General features: G+C 41.7%; 1 protein-coding gene across 1 annotated transcript in view; it reads right to left on the minus strand.

The window, feature by feature from the left end:
• LOC135477221 (uncharacterized) overlaps positions 1-18795 on the minus strand; it is a 70913-nt gene that overhangs the window by 39622 nt on the left and 12496 nt on the right. Inside the window, exon 4 of the mRNA XM_064757384.1 lies at positions 7711-11970. Within this exon, the coding sequence (XP_064613454.1) occupies positions 7711-11875 (4165 nt within the window). The 5' untranslated portion in view covers positions 11876-11970. The remainder of the gene's footprint in view (positions 1-7710; positions 11971-18795) is intronic.

Genomic DNA, 18795 nt, shown 5'->3' on the forward strand with positions numbered 1-18795 from the left:
ACCTGTGCACGTAATATCCACATAGATGACCGTGCACGTAATATCCACATAGATGACCTGTAAACGTAGTTTACAATGTATAACATTACCTGTACTGGTAGCTTAAGCGTATATATCTACGCAGACAACCTGTATAGGTATAGCTAACAAGTTCCTGTACATGTAATGCCAAATTAACTCACCTGTGCAAGCAATGTCAACGCAGATAACCTGTTCAGGTAATGTCAACGTAGCTTACTTACACCTGTCCAGGTAATATCAACGTAGCTTACTAACACATGTACAGGTAGCATCAACGTAGCTTACTTACACGTGTACAGGTAACTTCAACGCAGCTTACTTACACGTGTACAAGTAACTTCAAAGTAGCCTACCTACACGTGTACAGGTAATATCAACGTAGCTTACCTGCATACCAATAGGACCTAGCCTATCCTCCAAGCACCCTGTGCAAAAACAAACACAGGGCCGATCACGGGTCAATGTAGGCCATGTGATTGTATAGCACTCTACAACATGTGTTATTGTATGTCGTCTCACCTGGTGGGTAATTATAGCCCAGACATTACTGGGTCAGTTCAGAGTTCGCTTTGGTACGAGATTATTGCCAATTCCTCTATCATTCGTGATACGCGTAACATGCCGCATCAGAAAAAGACTATGTTGTAATGGACACCACTGTTACACACTAATGGACACCATTAGCGAAGCGGACGCGGTACCAACTGTGCTATCGGGACCGGTGACCTTAATTTCCGGAGAGGAAGCCAACATGAGCTGGACTTGAACTCATTTCGTCCACACCACAGGTATATGGCGGCTATATTGCAGAAGTGGTATTGATATAACTATCCATTCATTACCACATGTAATTTACCACCCACATTTTTGGATCGGTCAGTGTGAAGTAGTTCACGCTAACTTAAATTCCTTATTTGTTGAACCATGACAGGTTGTAGAAGTTTTTTTTCTTTTTGCACAAAGCCACTGTTTCTTTTATCTGTGACGTCACAGTTTACCTAAATAGGTCATCACAGGTTATGCCTTAGCTATTCCCCCAGGCGTCTCGTTGAAACACGAGATTAGATTTGATTTAAGCCCATCGCCGACGATTCTGTATCAGTAAGCAGAAACTGACCTATTCCTCCTGTCATATTAATGCATATGTGGGTTGAATGAGAATTGCTAGTCGTACTTGCACGTGTGGTGGGAATGCGTTTTGCGCTTCCGCTCCACATGGGGACTCTTTTTTTTCTTTGCTGATGGCTTTGGTGTTTTGGTTCCAATAATTTTTCCTTGAACATCATCGAACAGAAATTGGCACAGACCGCTTATTTTATAATAATCGACCACTTTCGTCAGTATCAACTTTTAGTACCGGTACATACAGTTTCACGAATAAAAAAAAAACATTGAATTAGGCTATGGGTTGTACAGCAGGGAGGTCGCCAGTTTAAATCTTGCGTAATATCAGATGTAATTTCACTCCACTGATCACGGGCCCGTTAAATCACTTTCTTTCCAACTTGGCGGGTATTCAGTGCTCTGCAAATATTGCCAGACCTGTGAGTTTAATGACATGCAAACACAGCCCTCGCCAAATGTAAAATTCATCGCAAACACAGCTTTCATCAGTCGAGATGTATTTTACATTCGTTTTACTTTACAGTAACTCTAGTAATGTGAAAATTATTACCCATTCAATCCAGACGTACATGTAGATATATATAAAAATCATGTTCTCTGCAATGACCAAGGCGAACTTCGCACATAATGCGTGGTAAACAGTCCACATAACTTAAAATATATTTTGCAGCCAATGGTCTTCAACCTAGCCATGTCGCATGGGTTAATGTAATAATTAGTAAACATCTATTTTGACTTCCACTTATCAACCGTCAACTCGGTAATGATAGATATTCTAAATCGATTTCGAAACGATAGCCTTGAATATCATATAATATTTCGTATAAAATGAGATTGATAGTATCTGACAAGAATTATTCATACTAAGAAGGAATGTTTGATTGGGTGATTGAGTGGCTGATAGTAGTTAAACGTCAAATTAAAAAATGTTTTACTTATACGATAACGGTCAGTTCCTCGGGTGATGAAACCGAGTGCATTTCCAGGGCAAAATACCGATCTTTGTCAAGTTACTGGCTACTACGGGCCTATCGCTTTTCTCCAGCCATAAACTCGACAGACGTCGCATGTGAAGCATTCGGAATTTAAATTTGAATTTTGAATTTTTAGAAATAAAGAAATTTAATCCAAACTTCTAACGTTTCCAGGCGATTATCTGCAGGACCAGTTCAAGGAGTGTGAACTGAAGCCTCGTTAAAAATCTCTTATGTGAAGCAAAAAAAGAAGGGATGATTAGCTTAGTCTATCTTGGTAACCGGGGATATTCTTCAATATGCTATGTGACGATAGGGAACTTATAGGAGTGGTGCACCAAGAGAACATTATCTGATGAAAATTAAATCCATTAGAAATAAGATATATATTGTATTCGAAATGGTTTTTTTCCGACCTTCACCACTCACTCATACGACCACATGGAGTCCTTAGGAGTCTTCTTGTGGCAGGGCGAATCCATCCCGCCAAAGTGCTGCCACTACAGAAAAAGTATCATGCCGAAGATACCAGACACGACCCTAACACAGTGACATTATACTGACACTGGGCCAACCAGTCTTATTTTCTTGTTCTAACATCTGCGCAGAGCACCACGCGAGGCAACAACAACCCTTCCGTATGACCCGACCTAGCTTTGATCCGGACCTCGAGACGGACGCTCTAACGATTAGGTCATCGAAGCGATCAGGTTTACACATCTCATGACGTCACAAGTTATTCGGTCAGGTTACGGGCAAATGACCTATGATGTAAGAGTGTTCAATTTGTCATCCTATTTACATCAAAACGCAAACGTGATGTGGTTCAAGTCAGTGGTACTTTAAAGACGGACAACAAGGCCATCTTTAAAACAAAGACTGATGAAAACACATCTGTTCGGCAAATTACCACAGTGGAATTTGAAAACACTCCAAACTAATTGAATACAAAAACCCATGTAGCTAATAGAATCTACACAATAGACGTGTTTGCTACGTACATTCTCGCCTTTGTCTGAATCGCTTTGATTAGGCGAATATAGTTAATAATACAACACCGGATATAATTATCCCGCCCAGATTTGTCTGGGCTTACTTTTCATCCCTTTTATTATTGCATTCTTTTCTTCTATTTTCTTCCTTGTCCATCCCGCTAATAATACAATGAATCAACGCTTTAGCCTAGACGGAACCGGGTACTGAGAGCGTTGGGAAGAATTTCACAGCTTGTACCGGTGCCGTGTGTTTTTCAACTTACAGCCACAATGGATGCAATGATGAATGGATTCAGCTGTCCATAGTGTATCACCCATATATTGACAGCCTGTATACTTAGGTGATCACTGTACATTAGCTCAGTATTATGTCCCAGATTCAAGATTAATTTTCTACACATTTTATTTCCGATATTCAAGTGGTATTTGGAACACGGTAGTGAATAGATACCCAGGGCCCAATTTCACGAAGATGTACGTAAACGATAATCGCACATATAAAACAATGGCACGGTAATCGTGACGAATAATATATCGTACGACAAATGTACGATACAAAATGTCGTAGGGTGCTTTGTGAAACTGTGTCCTAATCTACAAACTAACCATGTTGGCTTAATATGTTGAAGAATACAAGAAATCCACGGGTAAACTTAGTTCAGCAATGCGTCTAAATTTATCTCATACACGTGTTTGTCCGTGACATAATACAGGAATCAACAGATTTGATGACGTCATTATTTGACAAACGTCAGGGTTAGGCAGAGTACTCGATTCATTCATTTGGATAGCATATACATTCTAGGACGTTGCATATACTCCAGTACTGTGATATATCTTAACTTTATGTAATGTGACTTACAGAATACATTAATTGTCATTACTACGTGAGGCCAACATTGACTGACCAGAAAAAGGGGAGCCTACAGATAATTGGTGTCATACTCCTTATAGCACATGCGCCACTCTTGACTCTCGTTCCACATCACTGCCACCACCAGACGAGTTTGACTTTTCGACCACCTGTGACATGAGTAGGCGTACATAGGTTTAGCCGCACCAACAATGTCTTTGTGCGAACCTCATCAACACACTTTCTCTAGGTGGAATCACGTTTGCATACATTAGATAAAGAGATGATTATGTATCAACTTTAACTAGAGAAAGTATTGAAACAGAGTTTGATCGATGCCTTGATCAAAAAGTATTGAAACAGAGTTTGATCGATGCCTTGATCATATTTAAACGTTTTCGATTCACACTGACTGGCTAATTAAAAATTGGTCAGTGTGAACAGAGTTTAATTCTGTTTAATTTGAACAGCGATAGATCCCATCAAAACAATACTCGTAAATGAAATTGAAAAAGTACATGAATTGCTATTATGAAGAGGCTAGCATTAATGTGTAATACATTCAAGGACATTCATATACCAAGCGTTAACCAAAGTGGACGTTCTTATCGATAATCACAAGGGTAATTCCGAAACAAACGTTCAGCACAAATCACCAGAAAACTAAGAACGTGTATTAAGTGAGAAATGAAGACGGATGCATGCAAAGAAGCAGTCAACAGTTTTCAGTGACGGAAGGAATGTTCTAGGCAAATGGATTATTTATTTGAGAGGTGTTTTATGCCGTACTCAAGAATTTCTATTTCACCAGCATTGTGATGGGAAGAAACCGGGCAGATATATATTTCATTTGCGGGTTGATTTCAACTGTTCATATATCTAAGGTATCGATCTAATGCAACACGATGAATATACAGCCTCTAACCCCGGGTTAAGTGCAATTAGACAATGTACAAGATTTGTCTGTACAACAGTGACATTAATTTTGGCAGATTCTCACATCTTCATTTAATTGAGCAAGTAATGTTCAGCAGAGTTCAGAGTTACTGAGCCACATTAACTCTTCAAAGCCCTGAATTTCCGTCATGAATGGCTATTAATGAGAGGCATAAAAGAAGCGTTAACGACAAAAACAACTACATGTAATTGGCATGTTAAAGGTCGTGGTTGATAGCACAGTGACTTTCTACCGCCTGTTCGTGTCGATACAAGCAGATCAGCATCGTTCACATCGCTGTTTATTGTTGTTTTCTAACGTGCTCTCAAGGAAGGAAACAGATCCGAATCGACATGTATTTGTTTCAAAACACACACTTATAAGGGACGACCAATGATTGCCTGAAAATCCCCTGGCGGAAGTACGCGGTCACAACACTTTCATATGTACGAAGCCTATACCGACGGTATCAATCTTACTGTCAGGAAGATAGATTCTATCTAATTTAATCAACTCGTACAGCCACACAGGTGTTGACCAAGATTTAAGGGCTATATAGCAAATGTAGGAAGGCTTCCTTGCCCTTTTAATGCAATTCATCATACTATGCATGCGCATATCCATATAAAAGCCGTCTAGACAGAATCAATAACGTTCTACAATTTTACATTAAAAATTACACCACCGCCTGCACAACTAACACATACTGCACCACAGAGGAAAGCAAGACACGTGTTGTCTTATACATTATTTCAACATGAAAGTTCATTCAAAAGAGGAATTAGACTATTTGGATTCTTCGTGCAAAATACTTCCGTCTTGCAGCACGGTCTCGTCAAAAAAAAAAGGCGTCGTGCAGTTTTTCGACCATTTCAATAGTATTGTTGTTTTCATACAGTTATGTTATTATTTTTTGTCTTTCTTTGTTTATTTTTAGCAGTACGAGAGCATCGTAATAATATTAAAAGAGCAATCTGCAGGTTGACTAGACAAGGTTTCAAGTCTGTATTGTATATTTGTTTTGACATACATGTTTTTTCTCTGTGGCTTGTGTACATCTGTATTTGCACCTAAACAAATTCTTCTACTGTGTGTATCGTTTATAGCCTGAGAATAGCACACCCTCTATATTCCAGACTTATCGCCAACGAACACGCCTGCTAATGAGAGTGCGCGAAATAGATAGAAGACATCAGTTAATTTAACTGGCTTTTAATATTCACAGGTGTGAGACAATAATAATGCGATGTTGTTCTTAGAACAAAAAGCAGGTAGGCCTATCAGCGTCATTATCCACAATTCTCAGGTTGTCCATAGTGTCAACGTCTAAACCCGTAATGATCGATAGTGTTTAGTACAATTCGGCTTTTGTTATATTGTTGTTAATAGTTTATTCATGGATATTGATGATGGATAGGCTGAGCCAACAGACTACCACAATCTAAACGTCAATATTAAAAGATTACAATATAGACATTACATTAAGAGCAGCAAGAACAAGGTGATACATGACAAATGGTCATACACGTCCTATACTGGTGCGAAATCGGCTGTCTGTCAGTTTATCTTATTTATAGTTTTATTCTAACTGTTTATATAAATGCTTAAAATTAGTACCTTACATGCCTCCCAGAACCAAAGTTTGTGGAGAATTAGGTGAAAACAAGTTTTGCGGTGAGTTCGACATTAAGACTCATACACCCATTAAGACTCATGGCATGGCATTCCAAGTCGATAACCATAAGGTTCCTTCCCCAAACGGCTTAAAATATCAGTTCTCACAAAAATAAAAAGTAAATAATGCATAAATAGCAAATAAAGCTGATAACATGTGAGGTCATTAGTTATCAAAGATGCAGGAGTCAAAAACAGTCAACATTCTAGGTATGACATCCGATTTAAAACTCGTAGTCCATGGACCAAAAAAAATGGTATCTCAGACGAGCTTTGATTATACTTTCTTTACAATGAGTTTATCTGTTTATATGATTGGGTGGGTTTAACCATAACCCGAAAATATCAATGTAGCGACAGGTATTCAGACTGTGTGAGATTGTTTGATGGCGGCGTAACTCATGAACCGCTGTAATATGTAGTGGACTAAAAAACATTCTCCTCGTACAATTTGAGACCAACGTGAAGGAGTCCGTTACCATTACAATTATCCTTCGAAACACCATTTTCACACAAAACTACGAACTACCAAGCTGTTATACATCTTTGAGAAATTAATTATGTGCATATAAATGAACTGAGGCAAACGAATGAATCCCACCTGGCTTTACAGAATAATGTGTTTAGATGTCCCGATACTCTTGTAAATGCGCGCGTTTGAGTCTCTCTGGTGATAATGTTTCCGCTGGCCTGGATCCTTTCAGTGGTCTAGGTATTTATTTATTCATTTGATCAGTGTTTTAGGCCGTACTCAAGAATATTTCACTTATACGACGGCGGCCAAAATTATGGTCGGAGGAAACCGGTCATGGCCCGGGGGAAACCCACGACCATCTGCAGTTTGATGTCATACCTCCCCACGTACAGCCAGAGTGGAAGTCAGCATGAGCTGGACATGAACCCACAGCAACCGGACTGGCGGGAGACTCCTGGGCCATTGTGCCGCGGAGGACCCCAATTCAGTGGTATAAATCAAAAGATTAAACAAATGTAATGCAAATGGATGATGCCTTTTTATCATTCTGAACTGGGTTTCTGACTCTTCAATCTACAATAGGAAGTAACTACATAACAAAATAAAGCCAACGCATATTTTGATAGTTGGTAAAGGGCAAGCATGTATCTACCTACCTTCACAGCCCAGTTTTTTCTTGTATTCCTCTAAACTACTGATAAGATGGTTCCGTCTCCCTTTCTTCTTGCGGCGACCATCAATTTTGCGCTGTCTGGATTGAATCGGTTTCTGTTTCAGGGTCATGTCTATGGCGACGGATGGATCCTCTTGCTGTGGAAGCTGGTTTGTTAATTCCAAGGTTTCGAGATTACTGTCAATAACCAACCTCCCCTCTTCCACGAATGTATCAGGAGTGTCAGTGTTATACAGATCCACTTTTGCAGTGGCCAGTAACGCATCTTTCAATTCTAGTGTTTCAGGAATGTGAGCAGCTAAACAATCTGTTTCATTTTCTCTCACGCCTCTTTTGTTACAGGCTTGCCTCCGATTTTGTTTTCGGCCTGTTAATTGTGCTCGACTAAGTTTACCTTCGGTCTTTGCGCGTAGACGCGTATAAAAATCTTTCACGACCACATTTGCTTTTGGTGTCCGCCGTCTGAACACTTGTGATTTTGTTGTGGTTGCATTATTCTTTGTTCTCCCCTGAACATTTCTGCGGCCTGTTTTTCTCTTGGCACCATTCCTTCGCCGTTTGTTTTTCCTGGCGCTGTTCACAGCTGATCTTGTGGATCTCTTGGCATTTCTTGCCTTCTTTGGCGGATCTTCTGTAACTGATTCTTCCTCTTCGGCAGGATCCCCTTCACCTGACGGATTACCGACATCTGGACCTTTTACCCGAAGATTCATTGGGTGAAGCGGCATTTTCTTTCCAAGAGTTTCACGCAGATTTGATATCAATAATTTTAACCTGTGTTTAGAGATTTCCCCTTCTTGTTGAAGCGAGTCAGGTCTGATCTCGCTCAATACTGGTGAAAACCTGTCTGTTTTTGAAGAGTTCTTCTCAATTAATGAATTTGGTGATGTTGATTGGGGTGCACCGTCTTGTATGGAACTCTGATTTTGCATAGCTAAGCCACTAAAGCCTGTACAGGCGTCTACGTTGGGCTCAGACGTTGTAGTTTGGCCAAAATCCGATTTCCCGTCATTGAGATCGGATGTCATCATAGAGCCGTCCGGCGGGCTTTCGTTGGTTTTCATCGACAAATCTAACAGTTCGGATTCAGTCTCTAGTATCTTTGTATCTCGTTTATTCATGTCGACTGTAGTGTTATCCGAAGACAATACTGTGTCCGTTTCAGTTCTTTGTTCCAAATCACTTCCATTTGTCTTTGGTAACAGAGGCCGCAGGACGTTTTCCCGCTTCATTTTTTTCCGAGGTTTTACCTTATGTGGAATTTTTTTACGAAGTTGTAGCGCACCTAAGACAAGAAATGCGGGTTGTGGTATTGCCGTGTGTGGGGTTGGGGCATTGCCGTGTCCATCAGGGGGCGTTATTGGCTGCGTTAGAGGCAGTGCAGATGGCTGTGTAACAACTAATGAGCTGGAAGAAAGTGATGCCTGGAGACTGTTGGGAGTGACTTGAGTTTTGTTTATACCGGGAGTAGTAAGGTTGCTAATGTTTCCATCACTTTGTTGAACACTCACTGCATTATTCACCGCATTAGTTATCAATGGCACACCTGAAAATTCCTGGTTTCGTTGTACTGGGATACCACTAACATCATCGTCTGACGCGGAGTTGAAAAGGTTTTGTTGGACGTCTTTACTTGCGGATTTTTCTTCCGCTCCGAATATTTTAACACCACTCTTCGCCAGACACAACAAACCTTCAGCAGCGTCTACAGCGCTCTGTTCACCCTCTGGATCCCTAATGCTGTCGGATGAATCCACGTGTAACTCCACAGCCTCTGCATTTGGCTTCATTTCGCCTGTTTTACCTTCAGAAACCAAGGTATTCACTTGGTCACAGGCTGTTTGGTCAATGATTACTGACTCGACAGAGTTATTGGGATCAGAAATGCTTTCCACAGAAGTACTGTTAGCAGGAAGGCTTGGATCTTCAGCGGCCGCTGGATTTTCAGACTTTTCGTCGATTGTGTCTACACTTTCAGTACCCGGAATAGATACATAAGAATTATTACAGCCACGTTCTTCCGGGTTTTCGTCATTAGTAGGATCACGGTTAGACGAATTCGAAGACATAGTATCATGATCAGCAGTATGGGTATCCTCGCCAGCTTTCAGGTGAAAGGTCGAAGCCGAGTTTGAAGATGGAATGGCGTCGGGCCCCGTGTTTGAATTTACACTATAATTACTTTGGTTTTCACGGATGGTGTCTTCAGCAGTGCAATCAGTGACGTTATCTTTACTTGACACACTAACTACACTAACGCCTGGTCCGTTCAAAACAACGACTTTTGGAACATAATCCACTAGAGCTTCGCACGCTTTGCATGCGTCCTCAAGGCTTACTGTAATGCTCTCGGGACGCCTTGGCGAACTCAGCTCATAATTTATCTTTTTTTCACTCGCTTGCTCCAAACTAGTATCAGGAGTAGTGAATTCTGCTTGGTTCTGTGAGTCTGAAGGCTGAATTGATGCCCGCTGTGTTTCCGAAGTAAGATCCGGAATGGGTAGGATGACATCTTTAACACTTTCGCATTCGGGTTCCAGCGAAGGGGGAGGTTCATCAGAAAAAAGTTTCAGCTTACATCCCGATTTATCACCGTCTGCATTTCCAGACTCACAGGGCAAATCTGCTGGAGAAAGTTTGGTCTCATTCTTAGCTTTATGGAGAGAAAACTTCTTCATAATATGACTGTTCCTCGAGGCCATAGCCTCTCTTAACCTTTCCTTTAATTTATTAATATCCACATGACCAACGTGTGTCTTCTTAACAGGGCCTTTTTCCGAGACACTTGTTCGAGGTTTAGTTGGTGTGAACACTTTGTCTTCTGCCCGCTCAGCCCCTGGGGTTGTGTGTAGCACCAGGGACATAGGCATGACCTTGGGGTCCACGGTAAGAGAATTGGACCCGGAGTCCTGTTCAGTAACACCACAGTTATTAGTTCCAGACCCATCCAGGTCGCGTGGCACTTCGTTTCTATGGGGAGAAAACGTGTGTTTAGTGAACATTTCTGAGTGAGCTTCCGTTCCTTCCTTAAAAACTGTATCTTTCTTTGGGACTCTTGATTTTGGGACTGATTGAGTAGTTGAAATCCCCATACTATTACTGCAGGGATTTAAAACGGAATATTTGAGCAACTGGTGGGCCGATAGTCTAGTCAACTTGACAACTGGGTGCTTAGAAAGCACAGACTGAATATTCTCAGGTACAGATTCTCCTAGCGAATTTGAAATTTTTTGAGCCGCCACAATTTCAGTTGTCACGGAAGAGTTCTGGTTATTTTCCATACCAATGTCATAACTGTTTTCCTTTCCGGTGTTTGCGGAAAGCGTTGGACTCTCTCTGGCTAATTCAACTTTGTCCCCGCCAGCATCAACCCTATTTTGCTTCCCGGGAAAGTCTTTAACGCAGTTCAAATCTGCCTCAGCTCTTGAGTCTTGAATTCTTGCAAGGTCCAACGAATCGGTTGTATCTTTCGTATTTGAGCAATTATTTGATTGTTTACAGTTTGAATCAACATTTCCCGAATTAGTCTGATAATGTTTTTCGGTATCATTTCCATTCGAATGGCGGGATGTGGGTAAACTGTCCAGAGAGGTTGGAGTACTGGAGGTACTTGACCCTATACAAGCATCCCGCGTTGATCCCGCTGTGATAGCGCCACCTACTCTGAGACTTTCCCAAGCTGTGTCATCTGCAGAGAAATCAATCACAGACAGGCGCTGCATATTTTGTGATTGGTATGGCATCGCGTGGCTTCTCTGAGGACCATACATCTGATGCCACTGATTCCCTCGCGAGCGTTCGCGCCCAGGCGACTTAGCCACACCCGCGGGGAGCGGCCTATGTTCACCATGCTTTCGTCGGTAGTAATCGTAATTATGTGAGTGTCGACCTGAGTAATTTCGACTGCTGGCGTGTTTATCCCGTCTCCAGTCTCCATCAGACAGATGATCGTACACATCTCTTGGATGATAAAGATGACCTCGCCGACGAATCGGTGGCCTTCTTGGGAATCGACTGGGCGGGTGCCCTCTGTACCAGTGTGGGAACGGACCGCCTCGGCCGATATGGCTCCCGCGAGACACGTAACGGGTGGAGTCCGGCACCATGGGGCGGTGTTCCCCTCCGACAGGTTGATAACGATTGGTCATTATCCTATGATGGACAGTGACAGGCCTCCGGTTGTACTTGAATCCACATTAGAGACACTTTCTCCAGGTGACGCAGCCATCTCGTTCGCCGTCACCTTCAAGCAAAAATGAATGCACTTTATCATATTTACTTTGACAAATGTGTGCAAACTTAACCGAATCAATGGAATATGTAACAGATCTTTGTTTCACAGACGACAGAGAGAATAATAAACATATCTCAGCTAATGCCACCGTAGGTACATTGCAAATTTATGTAATAAAATGTCTTCCATGAAACAACATGTAGCTTACGATACAGAGTACAAAAATTAGACTGAGTGAGTGCTTGGGGTTTAACGTCGTTCTTAACAATTTAATGACGACGAAAGAATCCTTAGAACGCATTAATGTACCTCCTTGTCGCAGGACGGATTTCCACCGGTATTTTATCTAGTGCTGCTTCAGTGAGACGACTTACAGAAGGCAAGTAAGCTGCCCCGCCCAAGCTATTATACTGATACGGGTCAACCAGTCGTTGCACTATCCCCTTCATGCCGAACGCCAAGCGAGGGAGTTACAACTTCCTCTTTTAAGACCTTAGGTGTGACTCGATCTAGGCTTTACCCTGAATCTACCGCTCCCGTAGTGGACGCTCTACCAACTGTGCTATCGGGGCCGGTCAAAAATTAGAAATATAAAACCATTCCATCAACCAGAGTATGTGTCAGTATATAATACATATTATCATGTTGGTGTATTGGCTCATGTGGTTGTCACACAGTTTCTGGTGAGACATGCAATCTAACCTTGACGCATTTGGTCACAACAACGCACTTGCCGTTTTGAAAAACTATAGGGGAAACCTATAATGAAATTTACGGGAGAGACTACATGTTCACCTTGACCTTTGTTATGATTCCATATATATGTATTGTCCAGGTTGTCTTTTCTATGCTGTGTAGCGTGTTGGTATGTCCACGTCTGGTTATGCTCTGAAACGCTCCGTGGTTTAACAATGTTATGCTATTTTACGGTGCTACATCTTGTGGGATTCTGTCATGTAGTTTCTAATACGAGTGGTTTTGTCACGTGGTTTCGAAACGAGTGGATATGCCACTATACGAGGAGCTTTTTATGTTATCATGATATGAATGATTTTGTCATATAGCTACGATACTAGTTTTGTCATGTAGTCACCATTTGGCATGTCGTTACGATACGTGTGGTTTTGTCACATGGCTACGGTACGTGGGATTTTGTCACATGGTTACGGTACGAGGGGTTTTGTCACATGGCTTCGATATGTGTGGTTTTGTCACGTGGCTACGGTACGTGGGGTTTTGTCACATAGCTACGGTACGTGGGGTTTTGCAACAAATCTTGCTGATCAAAGATAAGAGATGCTTATGACATAATTGAAATGCTCATCTGTCAACCGCTCTTACTGTACACAGATAAACCGAGAAAAACCGAGACAAAAACGTTAACCTAGAACAACGACGAAAATGTACATTATGTGTATACGGACACCCTTATCTGGCTACCTATATCCGCACACCCATTTCTGGTTACCCATATCCGCACACCCCTATCTGACTACCTATATCCAGACGACCTTATCTGACTATATATATATATATCCGGATACCCATATCTGGTTACTTATATCCACACATCCTTATCTGGCTTCCTATATCCGCACACCGCTATCTGGTTACCTATATCAGGACGCTCAAATCTGGCCACCTATATCCGTACACCCATATGTGCCTACCTCTATCTGAAATATACCTGAACAACTACTTCTGGACACCCCTATCTGGGCACGCTTACCCCGACAAGTATATATGGGCACGAATGTCTGAATGCTTGGACACTCGTATCTCATATGTTCATAAAGTTATTTATTTATTCATTTGATTGGTGTTTTACGCCGTACTCAAGAATATTTCACTTATACAACAGCGGCCAGCATTATGGTGGGAAGAAAACCGGGCAGAGCCCGTGGGAAACCCACGACCATCAGCAGATTGCTGGCAGACCTTCCCATGTGCGGCCGGAGAGGAAGCCAGCTGTTCATAAAATCAGATGCCAGTTCGCGGTTATCTGGTCACCCATGTCTAGCCTGTGATTTACAAACTGTCTGAAATTTGTCACGATAAAAACAGTTCACTCTGTTGAGCTAATTCGAGTGCTAGTCATCACAAGCCTCCACAGTAACAAACAGCCGCATGGAGAATACAGCAATAAAGAGACAAAACTGTCCAGTGAGATTAAAATTATAGAGTATTTAGCGACCAAACTTAATGTGTCCATATTTAATATAGTTCTGAATGAATGTCAATTTTCATAAACGGCTTTCGTTTCGCATTGGGTGCCTAAGCATTCGTGTTTCATGGCCGTTCCCCTTGGGTTGGGAGCCTGGATAGCGTGCAGTGTCGCGCACAGTGCCGTGAAGCCCGAGGGGCTTATGCTTGGGGCTTTACACAAGTGGCTGTATGTATACAATTGAGAACGATGCGAATCCGGGTCAGCCATTGTTCACTAAAGCTATAACCACGCTGAAGAATGCGTGACTTTGAACTCGCTGTTTTGATGGGAGTGGACCGATTCTCACCGTCTTACTAGGACACCTTATATTCGCGTCTCGGTGAATATACACTGAAATCAGATTTGGTCCTTTAGAAAACCTGTTTGGGGCATGCGACGTGGGGTGGGGGTTGGGGCGTCTGTCCTGGTTATCCTGCAAAAAGTGTTATTTTTTTTGTCTACTCAGGATATCCATGTGTGTGTGTGTGTGCAGCCTTTGTATATCGAGTGAAACTACAAGGTTAAATTGATCCAAACCCTGGACATTAAGCAGGATATTTCATCACCACGTTCCCTTTATTCAATATTCTTGTATAAACTTTAAAGTTCTTTTTACGGCCTGGGTATTATCTTACATGACCTGTGTTTGCACAGTCTCACACTCAACTGTCTCTCAGTCTGAGATTAGTACACGGCGTGGCAAAGCAAACGGACTTTGCTCACCTGCACAGTTTAGCGTTATCACACCTATCCTGTGAACAAAATGTTTTGTTTGAGGTGTAATCAGATTTTTAAAATTAAAATTGTCATACCGTTACATCTGCTATTCCCCGTCCATACAATCGGATTATACAAGTGCCGTCCACGGAAGCGTTTACATTTTTACTTACATGTGTCATACTCTATAATAATAAAACACATGTAGACCTATCCGCCAATTCGTCGAAAGTATATTTTCTTTACATAGCCGATGAAGTACTATTATTTTCGCAGTATAAGCGAATACATTCACATTCGCGGCGCGTCGTATTGCGTCGCGTCGCGGTGTGGTTCTGACCTCCTCAAGCATTAAGCCAAGTTGACACGCCGCATTGGAACTTGCCGCAGTGTGAACGTCTGAGATTGATGTAACACTTGGAGAGTCCGGCAAGGCGCACCTGGGCTTAAAATGATAAAATCTTATACACCTACTTTGTCACGTTAAATGACCTTACACACGTACTCGTCATATTACCACATGTCTGAATTATCCGCATATTCTGGGTCGAATTTACCGAAGCTGTTAAATGGTGATGAATCCAAAATCTATTAAAAATAATTCTCACACACTGAATCAGGAATTTCAATTTACAGACAGCAATAAGAGGTTTTCCTGTTATTTACACGCGAAAGTGCTATGTCCTTGATACAACACTTCATCACCTCTCTGTCCTGCCTTGTCTTTTCTATCTCGTTCTACTATTTTGTTTATATTGCATGTAGCATTTCAATGTTGATTCTTTCTTTATTTCTCTTTTTTCTATATCTTTTGTGTTAATCTACTGCCATTCTTTTCTCACATCTGTAGTAAAACGGTTAAACTGCATTTATTTAGGGAAAGGGACGAGTTAGTTTTCTAGAGCTTGTTCCCAATCTCATTGTGTATAACGCAATATAATATGTTCAATTTAATTCATTTGAATTTACTGAACACTGTCATTTTTGTACATATAAACTTGTGCATTGTTCATTGCGCCGAGCATGTGATCTCGTTGGTGGAGGGATAAGCGGCTGCTGTGAGGCATTAGAATACACGGACATACCAGGCTACCATACCAGTGTAACAAGGTGCAATATGTCGATACAACGTGTAAATACCGGCGCCCTGTGGTTCAAAGTGGTTTAAGATTTAATACCAGATTTAACTTTAAGCCAAGTCTCCATTTTTTGCGCTTAGCCTAAAAAATTGTGTAACATTACAATAAATATGAACTAAAACTGTCGCTGTTATACTTTGACTTTGGAGAACTGCATTGGCTGTAAAGTTTGGCTAAAAATTTAAATATAAAATATGACATAATACCATTATTAGCTAATACAGTTTCGAACAACTGTACCCTGTGGACTACCTTAAAATGCATCGATACTGTATACACAATACAATACCTTGCCACAACACTTTCAAACTTGCATACCAGGATACAAAGCTGGAATATCGTGCTACAACTGTTCAATACCCCGACGCTAGCCTGGCTACAAATGCTCAACACCCGGATACTAGCCTGGCTACAACTGTTCCATGCCCGGATACTACCTTGGCTACAACTGTTCAATACCTGGATACAAGCCAGGCTACAACTATTCAATACCCGGATACCAGCCTGGATACAACTGTTCAATACCTGGATACAAGCCAGCCTACAACTGTTCAATACCCGGATACCAGCCTGGCTACAACTGTTCAATACCTGGATACCAGCCTGGCTACAACTGTTCAATACCTGGATACAAGCCTGGCTACAACTATTCAACACCCAGATACCAGCCAGGCTACAACTGTTCAATACCTGGATACAAGCCTGGCTACAACTATTCAATACCCGGATATTAGCCTGGCTTCAACTGTTCAATACCTGGATACCAGCCTGGCTACAACTGTTCAATACCTGGATACCAGCCTGGCTACAACTGTTCAATACCCGGATACCAGCCTGGCTACAACTGTTCAATACCTGGATACCAGCCTGGCTACAACTATTCAATACCCGGATACCAGCCTGGCTACAACTGTTCAATACCTGGATACAAGCCTGGCTACAACTGTTCAATACCTGGATACAAGCCTGGCTACAACTGTTCAATACCTGGATACTAGCTTGGCTACAACTGTTCAATACCCGGATATTAGCCTGGCTACAACTGTTCAATACCTGGATACCGGCTTGGCTACAACTGTTCAATACCCGGATACCAGCCTGGCTACAACTGTTCAATACCCGGACACCAGCCTGGCTACAACTGTTCAATACCTGGATACAAGCCTGGCTACAACTGTTCAAAACCTGGATACTAGCTTAGCTACAACTGTTCAATACCTGGATACTGGCTTGGCTACAACTGTTCAATACCCGGATATTAGCCTGGCTGCAACTGTTCAATACCCGGATACCAGCTTGGCTACAACTGTTCAATACCAGGATACCAGCCTGGCTACAACTGTTCAATACCCGGATATTAGCCTGGCTACAACTGTTCAATACCTGGATACAAGCCAGGCTACAACTATTCAATACCTGGATATTAGCAAGGCTACAACTATTCAGTACCCGGACACTAGCCTGGCTACAAATGTTCAATACCCAGATATCAGGCTATACAATACCTTGCTACAACATTTTCGTGGATGAGGTTTATTTTTAGAGTAACAGCAGAGATTGGATCCTATTATCATGCAGCCGCCGTGGGATCAAATCCAGCTCATGCCGGCTCCTTCTCTGGTCGTACATGTACGTGGGAAGGTCTTGCAGCAACCTGCGGATAGTCTTCTTCGGGCCTCTGCCCGATTTCGTCTTCCTTCAATGCTGACCGCCGTCAACTAAGTTTCTTGAATACGGCGTCAATCAATCAATCAATCAATGCCCGAAAACTAGTCTATACAACGTAATACCTTGCTACAACACATTCATACCTGGATGGTAAACTAGAATACCTGAATACTAGCCTGCAATACTCTGCCGAGAACTTTTTCAACAGCCACTTACTAAGCTATACCATATGTTGCTACAGCACATTCATACTTGAGTGAACTTGCGTATCGTCGTGGGTTTCCCCCGTGCACTGCAAGGTTTCCTCCAACTATAAGACTGGCGCCGTCGTACTAGTGAAATATTCGGCGTAAAACACCAATAAAATAGATAAATACTTGAGTGGTAAGTTAGAATACTAGTTCCAAGATACTATAAGCTACAAACAGTCTTATCGTTAATACGGATTACACTTTCTGAATATAGCACATATCCTAGTGCTGAAATTTGGCTGAGACCACTGCGGGTTTCGAACCAGCGACCTCAGAGTCAGGCACCGAATCGCCAGCAATACATGTCAACCGTCTAGACCACTCGACCAACAGGCCTTTCACAAAAATGGCAGGTAGTTGACTGGTAGGCTTTACAGTGAACATTACCCCTCTGATAATCACATAGGTACAGATGTCATATATTCAGAAAATGTAATCCCTATTAACGATAATACTGTTACTTAATCCACTTCCTAAATGACATCTGTATCTATCTGATATAAGCTACAAAGCCTAGAAACATTTCACTATCCAGATACTGAGCTATGCGATGCCTTGCACAACACTTTAAGGCTGCAATATCTGTTGTCAATGGGACAAATCAAATCAGGAAATTAAACGGATTTTATGGATAAGGTGATCTTAGAGTAACAACAGAGATTCTCAATATCTTAGACTTTTTGTAGATATGATTTTAAATGCAACGTAACTTGAGGGATTAAGACATTTTGTGAAAAAGGTTTTCAATGTAATTTATTCTGAGGCTTTGTGGTAATTTTTCCTGTGCTTGTCTGCATGATAACATTAATATAGAATATATAGAATTATGAGGAAAGGAAACACGTATCGTATC

Source organism: Liolophura sinensis, chromosome 10, assembly GCF_032854445.1.
Source record: "Liolophura sinensis isolate JHLJ2023 chromosome 10, CUHK_Ljap_v2, whole genome shotgun sequence".
Taxonomy (NCBI): domain Eukaryota; kingdom Metazoa; phylum Mollusca; class Polyplacophora; order Chitonida; family Chitonidae; genus Liolophura; species Liolophura sinensis.